Source organism: Leuresthes tenuis, unplaced genomic scaffold (genome assembly GCF_036924035.1).
Source record: "Leuresthes tenuis unplaced genomic scaffold, fLeuTen1.0.hap1 SCAF_22, whole genome shotgun sequence".
Lineage (NCBI taxonomy): Eukaryota > Metazoa > Chordata > Actinopteri > Atheriniformes > Atherinopsidae > Leuresthes > Leuresthes tenuis.
The window spans coordinates 41998-59096 of NW_027325376.1; the positions used below are offsets into that span (position 1 = coordinate 41998).

General features: G+C 42.5%; 2 protein-coding genes across 2 annotated transcripts in view; one reads left to right on the forward strand and one right to left on the reverse strand.

Moving 5' to 3' along the window:
• Positions 1–12723, forward strand: part of LOC140282087 (retinal guanylyl cyclase 2-like) — a 38308-nt gene extending 25585 nt beyond the window's left edge. The window contains exons 13-23 of the mRNA XM_072376639.1: positions 292–445; positions 2649–2792; positions 2949–3097; positions 3875–4038; positions 7413–7536; positions 7605–7673; positions 7855–8029; positions 8147–8245; positions 8418–8503; positions 8841–8926; positions 12582–12723. Coding sequence (XP_072232740.1) covers positions 292–445; positions 2649–2792; positions 2949–3097; positions 3875–4038; positions 7413–7536; positions 7605–7673; positions 7855–8029; positions 8147–8245; positions 8418–8503; positions 8841–8926; positions 12582–12669 — 1338 coding nt within the window. The 3' untranslated portion in view covers positions 12670–12723. The remainder of the gene's footprint in view (positions 1–291; positions 446–2648; positions 2793–2948; positions 3098–3874; positions 4039–7412; positions 7537–7604; positions 7674–7854; positions 8030–8146; positions 8246–8417; positions 8504–8840; positions 8927–12581) is intronic.
• On the reverse strand, positions 7778–16685 carry LOC140282088 (uncharacterized). The gene is made up of 2 exons (XM_072376640.1): positions 11557–16685; positions 7778–11306 (listed from the first exon to the last, which is right to left on the reverse strand). Exon 1 carries the CDS (start codon positions 15839–15841, stop codon positions 15164–15166), a length of 678 nt encoding a protein of 225 aa, XP_072232741.1. The 5' UTR covers positions 15842–16685; the 3' UTR covers positions 7778–11306; positions 11557–15163.
• Between the last annotated feature and the right edge of the window lie 414 nt (positions 16686–17099).

Sequence of the window (17099 nt, forward strand, 5' to 3'; positions counted from 1 at the left end):
ATCTGGCAGAGTGGTGGAGTCTTGGCTGTGTATAAGTAGAGGGAGAGTAATTGCTGGTAATGCTGGACAGGTGTGTGTTATCTGGGTGAGACCAGCCTGCTTCCTGCCATAACCTGAAAACACAACACAAAGAGGAGGGGGGAACAAAGCGAAACAGAAGCAAAAAATAACCACAACCATCACAATGTTTTTTCATCCAGAATGTGTTTTATTTTAATTTGGTCAGTTTCTATGCTCTGTGTCAGATGAGAAGTTTCAAATTTTTGCTTGAACTAAATGTCGGTGTTTCAGGGGATGAAGTACCTTCATCTGCGAGGTTTGACTCACGGCCGTTTGAAGTCCACAAACTGTTTAGTTGATGGACGTTTTGTACTGAAAATCACAGACTATGGACTTCCCATGATCCTTCAGTCTCAGAACATCAGCTTTCCTGAGGACCCACAAGGTAAAAACACGAACACATTAAAGTGGTCTTAGCTTTTCTTAGTTGCCATAATTCAGGAACCAAAAATTGATTCCAGCAAATCTGTCCACACAGTTCCCTTCTGTGCAGTAACTATCCCCTAACCTCTCCTAAATAAAACCTGGATGGAGACAGTAGCATTCATGTTTTCCCTGGCAGAGTTAGTTAATCTACTACAACCAATGAACAACACATGACGCTGAAATTGTGTTTATATAAAATTCCTGACTCAGACATGATCTGTGACTACATTCTCATATTTTTTTTCTTTGTAACTTTCTTTTTTAGTTTATTATTTTCCAAATTTATTATTTTCTGATATTATTTCAACTTGTATGATTTTTATTATTTTGTTTCGTCATCGTTTTCATGTTGTTTTTTTTTTTAGTTACACTAATGACATCATTACAGTTCTTACAATGTCATACTGTCTACAAATGAAATATGATTTAAAACACTCTGGGGACGGGATTGCAAAGCAAACCAATGCTCATATCACCAGACGAACCAATCAGGTGATCATTAAAGAAGGGATTTCTGGCCCAACGAACCTACAGTCAGAATAATCTGAAACTGCTTTTCCTACTCAACACATGCTTTGAGCTTTAGTTTGTGTGTCTCATCATGAATATAAACACAACTGCATCAGACTTCTGATCATTCCCAGTGTGGTGACTCAGATGTTTTGAAAAGACTTGAGCCTTTTTGCATGCTGTTTACTGTTGATAAAACCTGAACACCAAACACACACAGTGCTGCAAGAAAACAACACAAACACTGTCATCTCACTGACGCTCACTGAGACGAAGGTCTAACCCTTTCATGATATGTTTATGTTTCTGCATTTAACAGACGCATTTATCCAAATGAGGATATAACATTACAGCTAACTTTAAACCTAAATTAAAGAAAAACAGTGTACAGATAGAGTGCAGGCATAGAGGAAAGAGTTCCTCTATGCCTGCACTGCAAAGTTCAGTAGAGGGGGTAGGCAAGTAAAGGGTAAGTGCTGGGATAGGAGATGCTCTCTGAAGAGCTGGGTTTTCAGGAGCTTCTTGAAGATAGACAGGGACGCCCCTGTTCTGGTAGCGCTCGGTAGGTCATTCCACCATCGTGGGACGACACATGAACAGAGTTTGGATTGTCTTAGGCGTGGTGTAGGAGCTGCTAGACGACAATCCTGGGACCAGCGGAGGGACCCAGTTGGGACAGAAGCCTTTGCAGGAGCATTCAAGTAGATGGAGCCGTTCCAGTAAGCTCTTTGTAGCTAACATCAGGGACTTGAATCTGACGCGGGCGGCTAAGGGCAGCCAGTGGAGCTCAATGAACAGAGGGGGGACGTGTTCTTTTAGGCTGATCCAAGACCAGACGCACCGCCGCGTTCTGGACCATCTGCAGAGGTTTCACAGGCTGGAGACCAGTTAGGAGGGATTTGCTGTAGTGAAGGTGGGAGATGACCATGGCCTGCACCAGGAGCTGGGTGGCGTGTTGGTTTGGTATTTGGCCTGATCTTTCTTATGTTTAGCAATGCAAAGTAGCATGATCTAGCAACGGTGGTAACATGACACCCAAGTTTCACAGGCCTGGAAACGATCCAATACTCATCTAGTGCCACGATTTATGTATGTGGTTTTTTTTTCTGTCTGGTTTCAGTTTTTTTGCCATTTCCTGACCTTTTTCCTCCACTGGTGTTTAGTTATTCTCAGCTGCTGTCATTCACAAATCCCTCTCTCCACAGTATTTAAACTCCCGGTTTTACTCACTATTTGTCAGTTCCTCGTTGTAGTTACCCATGGTTTTCCCTGTAATTTCTTGTTCCTGCTGTTGTAAAATGTTACAGTCTGGTTTTGTTATTTATGGGTTAGTGTTTTTGAGTTTTCAAGTTTACTTATATGTAGTTCAGGCCTTGCCACGCTTCGTGTTTTTTTTTTTCATTTTTGCCTCCTGGCCCTTGCTCCGTGTCTGCACCTGGGTCCTCCTTCTTTGCCTCCATTACTGAACTGTCACATCTAAATGGCCAATAGCATGAATTTAAAAGCCTGACCAAGCTGATAGTTTCTTAATTTTCTGTCCAGCTAAAAAATTGGAGCACTGAAATAAGATGACTCAGATATTTGCTGCTTAAAGTTCACCTGTCTTTCGCTCATTTTGCTCATTTTGTCGAACCTTTCTCTCTTTCTGTCAGACCTGCTATGGACAGCTCCAGAACTTCTGAGGAATCCGGTACGAGTAGGATCGTTTGCTGGGGACGTCTTCAGTTTCTCCATCATCATACAGGAAGTCGTCTCACGAACGCTGCCATATGCCATGATGGATATGCCTGCTCATGGTGAGAAGGGATACTTTACATATGATGACATATGAAGAACTGAAGCTAAATTTTGTTTGACCCATCTGGCCCATCTTTCTGACCTTCCTCTGTCTGAAACCTGTCAAATGTCTGCCACCTGTCTTTCTGAACACCTGCCTACCACCTTACCCACAGAGATTGTTGAGCGTCTGAAGAAGCCTCCCCCTCTTTTCAGGCCAGTTGTTTCTGTTGATGAAGCGCCTGCTGAGTGTCTCAATCTGATGAATGATTGTTGGAATGAAGATCCCAGCAAGAGGCCCAGCTTTGATGAAATCTTCAAACAGGTAAGATGAGCACTGCTGCTTCATGTAAAATTATTAACAATAAAACATGTGTTTAATTTCCCTCCATTCCTAGCCTCTAACACTAAGACTCGCTCTCCGACCCTAACCCTAAGACGCAGATTGCTTGGTTGTAACCTTATCCATTAATGTCTTTCTGCACTTCTTTTTCCTAACGATTCGCTTTTCATTCCCCATCCTAAAACCTTGATGCGTCTCAAAATGTAGTTGAAGAGCATAATGGAGAATTAGAACAAGCAGGACTTTTAAAAAATGGCGAGACTATGTCACAGTTCACTCCAGAAATGTATGATAGTGGTATCCATAGAAATGAGAGCTGCGAATGGCACATTGCGGCCCAAGCATTTCCCTTTGCTCCCTATTTCAACTGCCTCGTCAACAGGTGGGGTGGGGGAAGGCATCAAGATAAATTTAAACACCCAACTGCTACACTTTTCTCAACCCCAATCCCCGCTTTGGTGTGACCCCATTGCTTTGTAAATGTAAGGTGGCCTTTTTCTTTTGGGAGTTAGAGATAAATTGTTACCTATGCATCCAGATTGCCCTAAAAGCCTTGGTTGAATGGCTTAAAAGGTTAGATCTGCTAAACTTATAAAGAGACTCTAAGAAGAGTCCATCTTCTTTGACTGTTACGGATGAAAGAACAGAGTCTCTGAAAGTGGAACAGTCAGGTTAAAATGTTACAGGGAGAATACACAAACTCCAAACAGCAAGGATGTGAACTCTTGTGGATATCTGTCCTTGGTTTTGTGTTGATAGTTTCGGGGCATCAGCAGAGGGAAACGGGCAAACATCATTGATTCCATGCTGCGGATGTTGGAGCAGTACAGTTCTAACTTGGAGGATCTTATAAGAGAACGGACAGACGAACTCGAGGTTGAAAGAAGCAAAACAGACAAGCTTGTTGGTCAGCTCCTGCCAAAGTAAGAGTCAGTTTGTGTCAAATATCAAAGTACACACACATAACAGCAGCTACACCTGGCCATCACCAACTCTGCTAATCAGGCAAAAAATTTAGCTTCAGTTCTTCATGAGCAGTCGGCTAACACTGTTGTGGAGACAAGCATAGTCAGACTCATATGTATGTATGAGTTGTATCATATGTATGTATGTATGAGTTGTATCATATGTATGTACATACATATGAGTCATATGAGTCTGACTCAAATGTATTATTCGGAACAACATATAAACATATTACATGGCAGCATACATAGATATTCCCAACTACAATAGCTTGTTGGATCCTTTAATAATTCCTCATTTCATTCTGTGGCCTAAACCCAATCTCTGTCCGGCACCACTGTATCTGAGATTGCTGCAACATCTTTGTTGTCTCCTGGACAGAGGAATTCTGACCCTAAATAATATGTGGTTAGAGCAGCGTTAACGACCTGGGGCCTCATGTACAAAGGGTGCGTATGGACAAAAAAGTGGCATACGCTATTTTTCACGTAAAATATCAGATATACCAAGAGTGAAATCACCATGGAAATGTGCGGTGCCTCACACCAACTTCATGGCTGGCGTATACACTTTTCTACAGCTGTTGATTCTTTGGCGACACTTAGAGGTGATGGTAGGAAACTATTATAATAAATAAATGTGAAAACAATTCATTGACAGGTGATGACCACACTGAGGTTCCTAGCAATCGGGGCATTCCAGAGGGAGCTGGCCAACCAATTGGGACTGTGCCAGTCGACAATGCAGTTCAACAGGCCAACATTAAAGCGCAATTTGCAGTGAGAGCTGGTTTTCCTAATATACCCGGAGCTATAAACTGAACACACATTGCTAAAAAAAGTGTCATCTCATGATGGATTTGTATATGTCACCAGGAAACATTTTCATTCGATCAATGTACAGATAATATATGATGCGCAAATGCAATTAACTAACATTGTGGTGAGGTGGCCTGGTTCAATACACGATTCATACATTCAGTAACAGAATTGTTGGGAACAGACTACAAACTGGCACTGTGCGCCATGGGTGGCTTCTTGGTGAGTAACTTTAGTCGTGTAATTGTCCTGATATTATTCCTTGTGACGTACATTGAGCATGTGCTCCCCCAATTTCTATCCTGTCTTCACAGCATCATTACTAGTCGGTGGTTAAAGTTAGTGACTAGCTGTTTTTTGCTGGTTAAACTACAGCTTAAGATCTTTCTAACAAGCCCCTGATTGTCTCTGTGTGCAAATGTTAATAACCCCGTGCGTAAAGTGTGAAATGTCACAATCAGCCTCACCTTTTCCCCGGCGCAGTTCTGCACTGATTACTGTATGAACACATTTGTTGTGAGTTACGCAGAAACATAGGTATTTACCTTGGGGGTAATTAGAGTCACCCACATTTGCCACAGTAGCCCCTCTTCTCCTGTTCCCCGGCCTGTGTTGGCCACACTTTGGTGGTGGGCAGCCAATCTCCGCTTCACATCCACCTTAATATCGAACCACTTCTTCTTCACCTCTGCTTGTGTGTGCTTCTCAGACGCCACAGCACTGACAGCCTCGCACACGCTCTCCCACCCACTCCTCTTATGTTTGTTGCTTATGCCGGAGGACATCGTTCCAAAGATCACATTTTTGCGCACCTCCACTTCAGAAAGTAGCACCTCAATCTCGCTTCCCCTGAAGTTCTTCTTTTTTCCCCGTCTTACTCATTCTTTTTTTCTTCATTTTCTGATCGTGCAGAGAGAGGAATTCGCAGGTGCAGGGCTAATTTAAATATGATTTGCATATTTAAGTAGGGGCGTGGACAGGGAGGAGTCGGGTACTTTGATTTGCGCTCAATTCCACATGGATTTGAATGTACAAAGGAAATGTCCTTGGAATCATGCGTATGCACAGATTCATACATCAGGATATTTTTGTGCGTAGAAGTGCATTTGGGTTTGAGTGTACGCCATGTTTCAGTAGGAAATCCAGTCTTTGTACACGAGGCCCCTGCTCTTTCCCACAACAGCAAACGTCAGAAGGTAACTCTGAAAAGACTTAATTTTAAAATTTGGGAGTTAGAGTAAGAGGAGCATGACAGGTGTAAACTAAAAAGTAAACTGCCCTTGTGTCAAAGCTGTCGCCGAAATTCGTGACAGAAACAGGAAAATAATAAAAATGCACAATTGTAATATATTTGCCCTGCCTTTGGCATTGGCACCCATAAAAACTAAATTTCTCACATCTGTCTGTTGCTGCATTACTTGTGCTGTCTGACTCATTCTACTAGTGATTTGTGTCAACTATTGGTGGCTTAAGCTCACAGCGCACCTTACTAAGTGCTCAACCTATTTAACCAAACATTCCTAAAATTAATAAATCACACAGACAATTGTTTTAGTCCTACTTTTTCTGCTTTAAAGTAGAATAAATTGAATATTTTAACCAATTTGTTTTTTGATGTGTAAAAACAGTGCCACACCTGCAGGGAGTTGTCATAGAGGAACTGCATAGTAAACATATTGATATGCACTGACGTAACATGAGAATATATTGAAAGGACTCAACATGGACTGAGACTGGACGACACCCTAGGGCCTAGGTAAACTCCCTCTAAGACATAATGAGAAAATATTGTGACTCATTCACCCACTTTGTTCTCTATATGTGTCACGTGAGTTTTGTGGCGTGGTGGTGATGGAGGACCCGGATGCAGATATTTCAAAGAAAACACTTTATTTTAAAATCCAAACAAAAGCGCAGCTGAGCCAGAATACAAAAACCTAAACCGACTATGAAAAATACTTGACTTTGAAAAAACCTAAACAAAACCTGACAAAACAAAACAAAACCTGGCATGAAACTATGAACTGACAAGGACAAACCAGATTCTTGCATGGGTGACTTTAGCATGGATGACATTGAGGATCTTGCAATGAACATGAAAAAAAAACCTGGAGACTAAATACAGAGGAAGGTGTTTAGTGATTGAGTGCTGCTGAGGGGAGAAACACAGGTGAGGTTAGTGAAGCTGATGGCAGGGCAAGAGAAACAGAGGAAAAACAGTGGCATAAACTAAAGACTAAACAGGAACATAAAATATGACAAAAACTAACAGACATGGCAATGTATTCTAAGTTTGGATGCTTCTTCATCTGTGCTTTTTAATATTGTTCTTTTTTTGTTGTTGCTCTTTTTTTAATTGTCTCAGAGGAAATGTCAAATCTGTTTAAAAAGATTTAAAATACTAATAAAATAGGCTAATTTACGTTGGCTAAATGGTTTAGAATAAAAATCAAGCTGTACTTTTGAAGAAGGAAGTTATTTTTGCTCTTAATGTGAATAAATGTTTGTTTCAGGTCTGTGGCTCAGGCTCTAAAGAAAGGGAAACCGGTCCAACCTGAGCATTACTCAGACTGTACACTTTACTTTAGTGACATCGTTGGATTTACAACAATCTCAGCTCTCAGTGAGCCCATTGAGGTACGAACAGGTCCAATGTCTGCTTTTGTTGTTTATTCTTCACTGTTGAACTAAAACGATGTCTGCAGGTGGTTGACCTACTGAATGACCTCTACACCATGTTTGATGCCATCATTGCAACTCATGACGTCTACAAGGTTGGGATCTTCCACATACTTTTCAACATTAAACTCAATAACTAAACAGAATTCATATCTCTAAAAGTTGAGTTTTACATGAATATTACAGAAGGTATCCCATAGGTAAAATATCATTTTAGTATTAAATATAAATCTGTTTATTATAAAACAAACAATTACTGTGTTATTTTATGTACAGGTAGAAACTATTGGAGATGCCTACATGGTGGCTTCGGGTGTTCCAAACAGAAATGGTAATCGACATGCAGCTGAAGTATCGAACATGTCTCTCGATATCCTACATTCGATCGGAGCCTTTAAGATCAAACACATGCCTGAAATTAAAGTCAAAATACGCATCGGACTGCATTCAGGTACACACATGACAAGGGAAACCTTTGCCTGTCATAACTTTAAGTCTGCACTTGTTAGAACCGTTGTGTTAGAAGCAAGCTCCAAATTCTCAAACCCAAACTATGTCATTGTGTCAGGCACGGTGGTGGCAGGTGTGGTTGGACTTACCATGCCCAGGTATTGTCTCTTTGGTGATACGGTGACCACAGCCTCACTCATGGAATCCAGTGGCCTGCGTATGTAAAACTTAAATCAGTTGTTAATTTCATTAACTCCGAGGAGGACATGACATCACACAGTTTTAATCTCAGGACTTCTAATGTTAGTGTTTAAAAAGTGTCAATATGGGGAAGTATAACTGATGTTCGTTGGAGTTGTGGAGTTTCACTTCGTGTGTTTGGTTTTCAGCCTATAGAATTCACATCAGTCTAAGTACTGTCAAGGTCCTGACCAGTCTCAAAGTGGGATACGTCATAGAGACCCGGAAGGCACAGGTATGCTAAACCTGCTCACACATTTAGAAAATTGACATGTTAATTAGATGTAAGTAGTATGTTGATGACAATTCTCAGTCATCCAGGTCATGTTCATCATAAGAGCTTGAATAAGCTCATTCAAGCTCTTATGGTTTCAGGTAAGTAGGTTTCTTTGATCCCGCTTGTATCTTCAGGAAAACTTGAAAATTCATCTGCACACTTACACCCCATCTATTGTCACATTTAGAAATCCAAAAAAATTGTTGAGCTCTTTTTTGACCAGGTCCAGACTGATCAGGTCCAGATGTGCTACATCTCTGTTACAATAATGTTTGAATGCTTGTGTGTTCTGCAGGTGAAGGGCACAGAGGACACATACTGGCTCATGGGTCGAGATGGTTTTGACAAACCTCTTCCTACTCCTCCAGACCTCATTGGCGGGTAAGGGCACACTATCTATACACCAAAACTTCACAGAATAATAATTTTATTGATAATGTTTGAGATGGCGCTTTGGATCTGTATCTGATGATGAATCTACATTTACATGTATATCAAATTCACCAAGAATAAGCAGACTATTATATGAAAGAAATACCATTCAAAAGCCAGAGGAAAGTAGCAGATTTAGGATGCCTCTAGATTTAGATGTTTATTTAAATTTTAATATACTTAAGAAAGCAGTGGAAAAGAGCTACAGAAGAAGAGAGGGAGGGAATTAATGTTTTGCAGGAAGAATTGAGAAGCAGGCTAGCAATACTCAGAAAGGCTGAATTTGTTAGGAAAAAGAGAAAGAAGATAGAATATGTAAGGACTGTGTTTTACAGGGACCCGTTCAAGTTTGTTAAAGGGTTGTTTAACCAGGAAAAGGGAGGGCAGCTTAAAGCAACAAAGCCAGAGTTGGAAGAGTATCTAAGAAATACATATTCAGATCTTGAGCAGTGTAGAGTAGTAGGCCTTCCTGACATGCCACCATTAGGAGATATAGCTCATAAGAGGGATGTTAGACCACCGAGGTGGAAGGAGGTTGAGCAGGTAGTCAGGCGTGCAAAGGCTTCATTGGCCCCAGGGCCAAATGGAGTCCCTTATTGGGTTTATAAAAGTGCACCTGATATCCTTTAGTGGAGGCAATTAAGAATAGTTTGGGAGAAACAGTTTATTCCTAGAGTATGGCGTAGAGCAGGAGGCATTCTTATTCCAAAGTCCTCGATGGGAATATAGGTCCTCAGACCTGAGTCAGTTCCGGATGATCTCTCTCCTAAATGTAGAGGGGAAGATTTTCTTTAGTGTAGTTGCACGGAGATTAGCTCGTTATTTAGAAAGGAATAGCTTAATAGACACTATGGTGCAGAAGGCAGGAATACCAGGTTTCACAGGGTGTTTAGAGCACACTAGCATGATGTGGCATCAGATTCAGACAGCCAAGAGTGAGAAAAAAGACTTGCATGTTAAATTTCTGGATTTAGCAAATACATTTGGTTCAGTGCCACACATCCTTATTTGAAAAGTGTTTCATTATTTTAGAGTGCCTGTAATTGTTGTTAACTTAATAAGAGCATATTTCCAGGATATTAGACTGTGCCTAAGTACAGCAGGTTTCACAACAGGTTGGCAGAGGCTAGAAATAGGCTTTATGGCAGGGCGTACGATTTCTCCATTAGCATTTACAACGGCGATGGAGACAATTATTAGAGCTTCCAAGTGGGCTGTAGGTGGAGAGAGACAACAGGATGGCATGCGCCTTACACCTATTAGGCCTTACATGGATGATATGACATTGGTGACTACACCAGTGCCATGAGGAGAATACTTGAGAGACTTAACAAAAATCTAAAGTGGGCTGGTATGAAACTCAAACCTAATAAGTCTGGAAGTATCTCAAGATTCAAGATTGCTTTATAAATCCCTGAGGGGAAATTATTTTGCAACAGGCAGCGACTTCACGCCCATGCGCCCCTTTTAAAGAGTTGCACAGGGGGGGTAGGGGAGAAGGAGGAGCAGGGGACAAGAGGAGAGGAGAGGGAGAAAAAACACAGCATCCACACTATGCTCCTTGGGGAGTACAAAGCGGGGCCGGGAAAAAAACCTCAGTAACATCAGAACAGCAAACATACATACAAACAAATATTTGCTCGCTTCACACATGAAAACGCAAGACACATCAAAGGCGTGGGATGGGGGTAAGCCCAGAGAGTTGCTATGTCTGGTTCTCAACCAGTGTCTCAGTTCACAAGACGTCATCGTGATACCACAGCAGGTTGCCATGGAGAAGTCCTTGATTGGGTCCCAGCCAGAGTCAACAATCGCCAGGTGTCCGAAGAAGGGGGGGGGTTCAGAGCATCTCACTGCAGCGATCTCAGGGGGTTGTTTCAGCAGCAGCTTTGGCCGGTGCCAGGAGCAGGAATCCAGATTAGATTGTTGGTTAGGGCGAGTCGTCGTATTTCACGACTCACTCTGTTTAATTCTGATCACAGAAATGATCCAAACACCTTTGCAAAGCCACCAGCTTCTCCAGGATGTTTCCATATTACGGTTAATGACCTCAGTCTGAGCGCCAATAGCTCCGCCCACTGCTTCAATCACATCGGGCAGCTTGGGGCCTTTGACCGCTGTCTCCGACTTCCGAACTTTCCGATACACCAGAGCAAAGCCTAATCCAATCAGCAGACATCCCGTTACCATGGTTCCGAATATGTAAAGATCTTCAATGTCCTCAATGGAAAGGATGGCCAGGCACACGACCCTCCACTGCTCCCAGGAGTCCCTCAGGTAGCCAGAGGCGAAGGTTCCATCCGGACAGGCGGGTTCCCCTGGGCCCGAGCTTTTCGTAGCAAAGATTTTGTCAATTGTGTTGAGGGATCAGTTGATCAATTCCATGATTTTGGTTTTTAGAGCAATGCGGAGAGAGGCACCGAAGTTTAAGACAGGACAGGACAAGACAAGACAAGAGAGAGAGAGAGAGAGAAAAGCAGGAAATTAGAGGGAAATTAAGAGATAGAAAGTTTGTAATAGATGAAGAAAAAATTCTAATAATTAGGGAAAAGGCAGTAAAGAGTTTAGGTAGGTGGTACCAGGCCGACTTAAATGATGGAGAGCAGGCAGTGCAATTTTGGAAAGATGTTGCTGAGGGACTGGATAGAATAGATCAATCAGGGCTTCCAGGAAAGTTGAAGCTGTGGTGTCCGCAGTTTAGATTGTTTCCTCGGTTGATGTGGCCACTGTCTGTACATGAGATTCCATTATCTGTTGCAGAAAAAATGGAAAGATTAGTTAGCTTTTACATTAGGACGCGTCTCGGTGTTCCTAGAAGCTCAAGTACTGTGGCGCTGTATGGGAAAGGCATATTCCAGCTCCCAGTATCTAGTCTAGTAGAAGAGTTTAAATATTTAAAACCACATGGTAATTGTAAAAGAAAAATACAATAAGGGCATTATATCTCTTTTAGATTATTACTCTTTTAGATAGTGAACATTAATCAGAATCAGAATCAGAAATCGCTTTATTTTGCCAAATGTACAATGTACACAGGAATTTGACCTGGTAAGAGCGCCACAGAGCAATAAAATAACAAATTAGAAATAAGACAATATTGTAAAATACAATATGTACAGTTTGAATGAATGGAATTTACAGAATGAAATACAGTTATTTGACCAGGAGTATGTACAGCATGGCAGGAATGAATGTTATAATTAAGTGATCTTTAAGTGTCTGTGGACGTGGCGGGGCTGGGGGGCTGAGATGTCCTTATTTAAGAGGGTGGTGGCCAGGTTTATTTAAGTGGGCTTATATCATCTTAGGTCTGATTTGCTTTTGATCGTTTGTTTCTAAAGAGTTTGAGGATTACTGTCAGTGAATTTATGAAAATATGATGTGTAAAACAAGCTTTGTGATGATATAGTAAGATGCTTAATATCAATTAATTTTGAACTTATAAAAGATATTTTTGATTAAAGAGAAATCAGTAATCTTATTTTTTTTCTTCATTTCAAATTTATAGTTCAATAATAAATAACACCAGACACTTTGTATTTCTAAAGAGGAAGTAACCATCTGTAACTTTGTGCATGTCTCTGTCCACCTGTTTCTCTTTTAGGGCCAGTAATCATGGTATCTGTCTCGACGAGATTCCAGTTGAAAGACGTCAAAAGTTTTTAGACCGCCAGAAGCTGATGAAAAAATGATGCTGACAAACAGTCACACATACTTGTTTTTCTACCTTTGTAGAGTTTTATGATTAATATAATGCCGTCTTTAGTTCCCACCTTTACACTATCATATTCAATGTTTATCTTTAATTTTGACCCACTTCTCACCACATAACCAAGTTTTATATAAAACAAACAAAAGAAATGTGTTTTGATCGCCATTTTTTGCCCATTAAGCAGTTGAACTTCACAATTAGATTGGGAAGAGGTTTTGTGCACCTATTGACAGTCCATACAGAGTATATGCACACAATATATTGAGTTCTGTGCTTTTTGAGCTATGTTCTTAATTGGTAAGAGAATTATCTCCATTTTACATTAATTTAAACATGTTTTAATGTGGGAAAACCTGACTGTAAGTTATAAATGATCACTATAACACTTATTCATCTCTGTTGCAATAACCAGGTGGATCTGATGCTTTGTTCTTGTTTTTTCATGTTTATAGCTTTGTATCAGTCACTATTTTAGTCACTGTTTTGTGCATATGTTATCATTTTTTTGTATGTGTCAGAATAGTTGTAACTGCTGTTAAGCTGATCTGTTACTTGTGTTAATACCTCAATTAAATGCATGTATACATATAATTACACATGCAACCCTAAAACAACAGAAATCCTGAAATCTTGATCCTCTTAAATGCTTTGACATCATAATGAAGGTATACAGTCTGCTGTGTGACTTCTACTTCTATTTTGAACTTATATGTTAAAAGTTTTTATTTCAACACATTTATATGTAACCACTAAATTTTACGGTCTGAGATTATAATGTCAGGGCAACGTGATATGGTTATGAGCTCAGTTAAAAGGCACTCTATTCAAACCCTGTACTTCAGTTACAGCTCTCAGCTAAGATTGGTAAAAGGGAAATGGTAGCTGTGATAGGCGGCACACATTTCATGACCAAAGGCTGAAATGTGAAATTAATCTGATAAACATAAAATCATATTCAGTATTAAAATTGAGGTGACAGAATTTAGTGCACAGGCCATCTCTGGCCCCCCCCCCCCCCACACACACACACACACACACAGATATGTACTACTGTGCACAAAGCACATAGGGTGAAGAAAAACAGAAAAGGAATTCTGTCGCCAAAGGCAGCAGAATTCAGTGCACAGGCCATCACTGTTCCTGCTTTTGGCGCTCCGACCTCCCACACAGCCTCTGATGGGGACTGAACAGTCCTCTCAAGGAGGAAAATTTTATTTTATTTTAATTAAAAATTGTTTTTATATATTGCATCACTTATGTGGTGCTGGGAAATTAGTAATTAATTATTATTTGTGTAATGGGACCTTTAAGAGGGTTCCCGTGGCCAAATGGGGTTTGAGAGGATGCATAGGGTTCCTCAAATTGAGGTAAGGCATCAAAAGGACATCAGGATGGGGCCTAATCAATAGGGGTTCTGTGGATTAGGTTTTAGGGCCCATATGCAGGTCAGATTTTAGATTAGGGTTTAGGGTTAGGGCATCAGGAGACCATCCAAATGGGGTTTAATTAGTCAGGGGTCTCACTGGTTAGGGTTAGGGCCAAATTACAGGTGAGGGTCTATATCGAACTTAAATAAGAGTCTCATGGGGGGTTCCCGGTGGTTTGGGTTAGGGTATAAGTCCCGATCAGAGCCCAAATGGCTTCAAACATGAACAACACCAGTAATAAAACACTCATAAATGAGAGTCTCATAAGGAGGTCAAAGTGGTTGGGTTAAGCGCATAAGATCCGATCAGAGCCTGAAATGGCTTCAAACATGAGTAACACAAACACTAAATAACTTCCTGGATAAGAGAAAGGCCTAATTATCATTATTGCTGTGAAAATTAGCCTTAAAATTTAAAACCAGACTAATAGTACTCAAAATGAAGCTTGAAAAAGAAAATGCATAAATGAGTTTGTTCTGCAAAGATCATGAAACCTAATTCCTGAAGAAAGAACCACAGTGCCCCCTTGTGGACAGTACATGAATAAAATCACCCTGAGACCACAGTCAAACATTCTTAAACCCTTTATAGGTATTGAGCCTGAAGATCATCTTACTTTAATGAACCCAATGATTGGGGTTGCAGGATCGAGCAATTGCTCAAATTAGTGCTTCCTCAAACCTGTGTTTTAATCGTGTCTGGATCCTGGCTCTCAGTTTTCTGACACTGATGGGAATCAATTTGTGGAGGGAAGTAGGGTTTGGCTGGAACTCTGGTATTTCCCCCGTCTGATGCTCCATGCTGGTGCTCTGGTCTTTGTGGCCTCCCGATGTGGCTGGTCCTGTGTGAGGGCGTGTCAGTCGCCCCGCCGTGCTGGGGATCTCAACGTTGATGCCTTGAGTGGTGATCTGAGCTCCTTCTGGTTGCAATATCCGTTCCGTGCTCGACTCTCGGTGTTGAGGTACTTTAGCCGTTGGTTCCAAATGGAGTTCTTTAACTTGAGTCTCGATGCTGTTTTGATCCCTGGAGTTCCGCGGGGTGGCGGGTTCAGTGTGGGGGCGTGTCATTCGTCCTCCTGCGGTGGGGATCTCCGCGTTGATCCATTCCGTGATGCTGGTGCTCTGGTCCCTGTGGCCCTGCAGTGTGGCGAATGCTGTGTTGGGGAATATCCCGTTGTCCGCCTGTGATGGGAATATCAATGTCAGCGCATCCTGTGGTTACCTCAGATCCATTGAGTAGTTCAGGTGCTCCAATAGGAGGTGAAAAATGGGCCAGCTTGGCCACAATGATGCTGCGTGCATGGTCCAGCGTCCCCTCCTCCAGTCTGTGGCCCAGGTTCCTCCTGGCCCAGGAAGAGGCAATCTCGAAGGGGGCGCACCAGTCCTGTATGGGGAACTGAGAGAGTCTTTCAGTCTCCTCATCAATGATCCCATCATAATGATCTAGGAGAATTAGTCTAGTGGTACGTGCCCAATTATCAGCATTAGCTTGGATCAGAGCTTGCCTTTTGGCATTAGGGATTGCTGGTTTAATAAAGTGGGCTAGTCTCTGGCTCATATTCATGAGAGAAGGAGGGTTAGGGCGAAAGGTTTGGGCCCTTCCTCCATAGAGGTCAGGCGGGGCACGGGCCATCCCCCGGTGGAAACCACCATCCCAACTACGGTTGCGTTGGGGAGGGCGCTGACGCCTCCTCCCATACTGCACCATGACCCACTGGTCACCCATGTTGGGTGTTACTTTTTTTGTTTTTCTCCAATTAGTTTTAATGTAGCCTTTGTTATTTAATTAATAAACTGGGCCTTTGTTACATATCAATAAATGCTTTTTAAACTTTATGTTACTAACTAAATAGTTATGAAATAAAAGAAAAGAAAAATGTCCAAATGAAAATCTTGGTTTTTCACAAAAAGAAAAAATCAATTAGGGTAAAATGGTTAGAGTTAGGATTAGGCACCAGTGGTAGGTTTATTAACTTTAGAATTAAATCTAATTTGGGTAAAAGCTCCCCCCTGAGCTGTCACCTTATCGTGGTGGGGGAGTTTGCGTGCCCCAATGAGTCTGGGAGCTATGTTGCCCGGGGCTTCAAGCCCTGGTAGGGTCACCCAAGGCAAACAGATCCTAGATGAGGGACTAGACAAAGAACAGCTCAAAAGACTCCCTATGATGAACAAAAAATTTGGACCTCGTGATCCCTTGCCCGGATATGGGACACCGGGGCCTCCCCCCGGAGCCAGGCCCGGGGGTGGGGCCCGGCAGCGGGCGCCTGGTGGCCGGGCCTGTGCCCATGGGGCTCGGTCGGGCATAGCCCGAAATGATGACGTGGGTCCCCCTTCCGACGGGCTCACCACCTGTGGGAGGGGCCAAGGGGGTCGGGTGCCATGTGAGCTGGGTAGCAGCCAAAGGCGGAGGCCTTGGCGGTCTGATCCTCGGCTACTGAAGCTAGCTCTTGGGACGTGGAATGTCACCTCTCTGTTGGGGAAGGAGCCGGAGCTGGTGCGCGAGGCTGAGCGGTTCCGGCTAGATATAGTCGGACTCACCTCGACGCACGGCTTGGGCTCTGGAACCAGTCCTCTTGAGAGGGGTTGGACTCTCTTCCACTCTGGAGTTGCCCGTGGTGAGAGGCGCAGAGCAGGTGTGGGCATACTTATTGCCCCCCGGCTGTGTGCCAGTACATTGGGGTTTACCCCAGTGAACGAGAGGGTAGCCTCCCTCCGCCTTCGGGTGGGGGGACGAGTCCTGACTGTTGTTTGTGCCTATGCGCCAAACAGCAGTTCAGAGTACCCACCTTTTTTGGAGTCTCTGGGGGAGGCACTGGAGAGTGCTCCTACCGGAGACTCCCTCGTTCTGCTGGGGGACTTCAATGCTCACGTGGGCAATGACAGTGAGACCTGGAGGGGTGTGATTTGGAGGAACGGCCCCCCCGATCTGAATCAGAGTGGTGTTATGTTGTTGGACTTCTGTGCCAGTCATGGACTGTCCATAA

Excerpts from the sequence above, each read along its gene's own strand:
- LOC140282088 (XM_072376640.1), bottom strand. The coding sequence starts at position 15,841 with ATGGGTGACCAGTGGGTCATGGTGCAGTATGGGAGGAGGCGTCAGCGC.